Source organism: Myotis brandtii, unplaced genomic scaffold, assembly GCF_000412655.1.
Source record: "Myotis brandtii unplaced genomic scaffold, ASM41265v1 scaffold986, whole genome shotgun sequence".
Lineage (NCBI taxonomy): Eukaryota > Metazoa > Chordata > Mammalia > Chiroptera > Vespertilionidae > Myotis > Myotis brandtii.
Genome location: NW_005372102.1, coordinates 2,986,998 through 2,989,678, shown reverse-complemented (window position 1 = coordinate 2,989,678; position 2,681 = coordinate 2,986,998). Strand labels below are relative to the sequence as shown.

The following is a 2,681-nucleotide window of genomic DNA, read 5'->3' as shown; positions in this document are numbered from 1 at the left end:
CCCTTGCACACCATTCCCAAGGTGCTGTGAGGGGTTCTGCGGGGATGCCTCGCAGGACCCCCCCACTCTCTGTGCAGGGCCCCCCACTGCGACCTCAGGAAGCCCCTTCTGCCCGGGCCACCCCGCTGGTCCTTCCCTGCCCAGCCGCTGCCAGGAAGCCCTGGCACTGACCACTTCCCTAGGTCTGTTCCCTTGCCCGGTTGGGGCGTGGAGGGCACAGGTGAGCACAGTGGGCAGTGAGGCCTGGCTGCTGCTGGGAGGGGCCCCACCCCAGCCCCTAGGCTGTCCCCGCTATCCCACCCAGCACCACCCAGGCCCCTCCCACCCCTCTGCCCTGCCGGCCGGATGGCAGCCCAGTCCATACGCACTCGGACCAGGCTGGGTGCCAGGCTGGTGCACGGGGTCTTCACCTGCCTCAGGCACTTCTCGTGGGACATGAAGTTGCAGACTGTGGGAACAAAGCCGGGAGTCAGACCCCGTGCTGCCCAGGAGCCCAGAGACCCCGGCTTGGCATGCAGACGGGGAGCCTCAGCCAGAGGCACCCCAAGGGCCGTGACGGACTGGACCCGTGTTCTGCCAGGGCAGGGTACCCGTCACAGTGGGTGCACTCAGCCCTGGCAGATGGGCCAATTCCTGCCTGGGTGAGTCAGTGCAGTCCCTGCCCCATCCTCTTGTGGGGGTGTGGTTCCCGCCAGCTCCCCCGCCCCATACCCTCCCACTCCCCATGGTCATGGGGGGAGAGGGAAGCCGTAGCAACAGCCCCCCCCCCCTCCAGAAGCACAGAGGGACACCTTGATCCTCTGCTCCCCCCACCCCTCGTCCTGAGAGCCCAGATTGGGGGACGGGGCCTGGTGACTGACCATCCTGGATGACATTTCTGGTACCCCAAGAGTGGGCCTACTCCCACACGCAGGCTCAGCTCTTCTCCAGTCTCTGCAAGGGCAGGCAGGCTGATGGGACCCCTACAGGCAGGACCCGCCAGACCGGCTCCCAAAGGGACACGCTTCCCTCACTCAGGCAGTGGCATACACGCAGCTACCCCTCCCACACCCGTGTGCCTGCCAAGACCCGCAGCCAGTCTGAGACCAGAACCCCACTGAGGCCAGTTGGACAGCTGGCCTGGTGAGGGCTGCCTGTGCCTGTCCAGAGGGGTGGACGGCCCGGGGTCCCTAAAAGCAGTGAGCTGTGCTCCCAAGGCCCACCCATCCTAGAGAGGCCCAGCGAGACTACGGTTCAGCTGTGGATGGACCCCAAGATGAATATGAGCGGGGACCTCAACAAGAGTGCTGGAGCGGCCGCTGGTGGCACACACAGCGGGCAGGGCCTGTGAGGATGGGGACCGGGGGGTGGGGGGGGCACTGGGGTCGGATGGGATGGACAAGGCTGCAGGGCCTGGGAAGGGGCAGGTGGCAGAGGGACAACTCTCCAACACAGCCTTGAGGAAAACTGCCCACAGGGCCATGGGCAGCCCCATTCCACCCATTCCCTGGAGGGAGGCAGACAAGCTCCTGACAGGAGCAGCCCCAAGGCCTTGCTTCACAGAAAATTCCAGAAGCAGCCTGGGCTCAGGTGGGAGACGTGGAGAGGCACAGGGCTGAGCAGTGAGCTCCCCACCAGCTTCCCCTCCGGCACCCGGACCAGCTGCCACAGAGACAGTGCTGTGGGCAGGCGGCGCCCAGCTTCCTCCTCTGGCTCACGAAGATAGTGCCCATCACCCCACCCACAAGTCCCTGTGCTGCTGGCGGGGGGCAGGGGGCTTCCTCCCGCATCCTAGTCAGGCCTCTACTTGCCAGATCGCCAGCCCCTTCTCCACACAGCTGCCCAGTGAGAGCCTCACATCACTGCCCACCCCCCCCCCACCGCCCCCCCCACCCTCTCCCGATGAGCTGCTGCGCCCTCAGACCTGGAGCCCTGCTTTCAGCTCTCACTTTTTTGGGGGGCCCTACCTTCACCTCTCACCTATTGGAAGCCCTGAGTCTAGCCTCAGGCTGGAGCCGAGTGGCCTGCACAAACACATCTCACCTTAGGAGGGCCTCCTGGAACGCCCAGAAGGGAGGCAGGACAGTGCAATGTTTCTGATATGACAGAGAAGCCAGGGGCAACCACCCCCGTGCCAGCTTGCCAGGCCACCGGGGGCAGCCCCTGGGGAGGGGGGGTCGTGACAACCATGCCACGTCCCTGGCAAAAGGCATCCTGTGCGAGGGGCCAAGGCTCTACAGACCCCTGCCTAGAGCCCTCTGTCCCCGTCGCCCTGCCACCTCCCCCGTGGCCTGAGGAAGGGGGCAGGACGGGGAGACAGCAGGCCCTGGAAGCACCCCCGCTGCTGCCCAGGAGCCAGGGGAGGGAGGGCCCTTTCGCCCAGACGCTTGGCAGCCGGATGGGGCCCGTCGGGACATGCCGCAGGTGGGACAGCAGCCTGGGGAGGGCTGTCCTGGAGCCAAACCTGAGCAGCAGACAGGCAGCGCGCATCACTGCACCGGCCCTCGCTCACCCTGCCCAGGGGGGCCCCCACTCTCTTCCCCCACCGGATCCTGACCCAGGTGAGGACGTCAGGGAGTCCTGTCGGAGGGGTGCAGGCACGGACGCCCCCAAAGCCCAGCAGAGCCCGTCTTCACCACCTCCGTGGGGAGGTTCTGGCCCGCACATTCCTGCCCCGCGGAAGCCACCGCTGGGCGAGCCGA

The 2,681-nt window shown here is 66.7% G+C and overlaps 1 protein-coding gene across 1 annotated transcript in view; it reads right to left on the bottom strand.

The window, feature by feature from the left end:
* Positions 1 to 863, bottom strand: part of DGKQ (diacylglycerol kinase, theta 110kDa) — an 11,341-nt gene extending 10,478 nt beyond the window's left edge. The window contains exons 1-2 of the mRNA XM_014533464.1: positions 814 to 863; positions 326 to 573 (exon numbers count right to left, since the gene is read on the bottom strand). Coding sequence (XP_014388950.1) covers positions 326 to 573; positions 814 to 863 — 298 coding nt within the window. The remainder of the gene's footprint in view (positions 1 to 325; positions 574 to 813) is intronic.
* Positions 864 to 2,681: the final 1,818 nt, after the last annotated feature.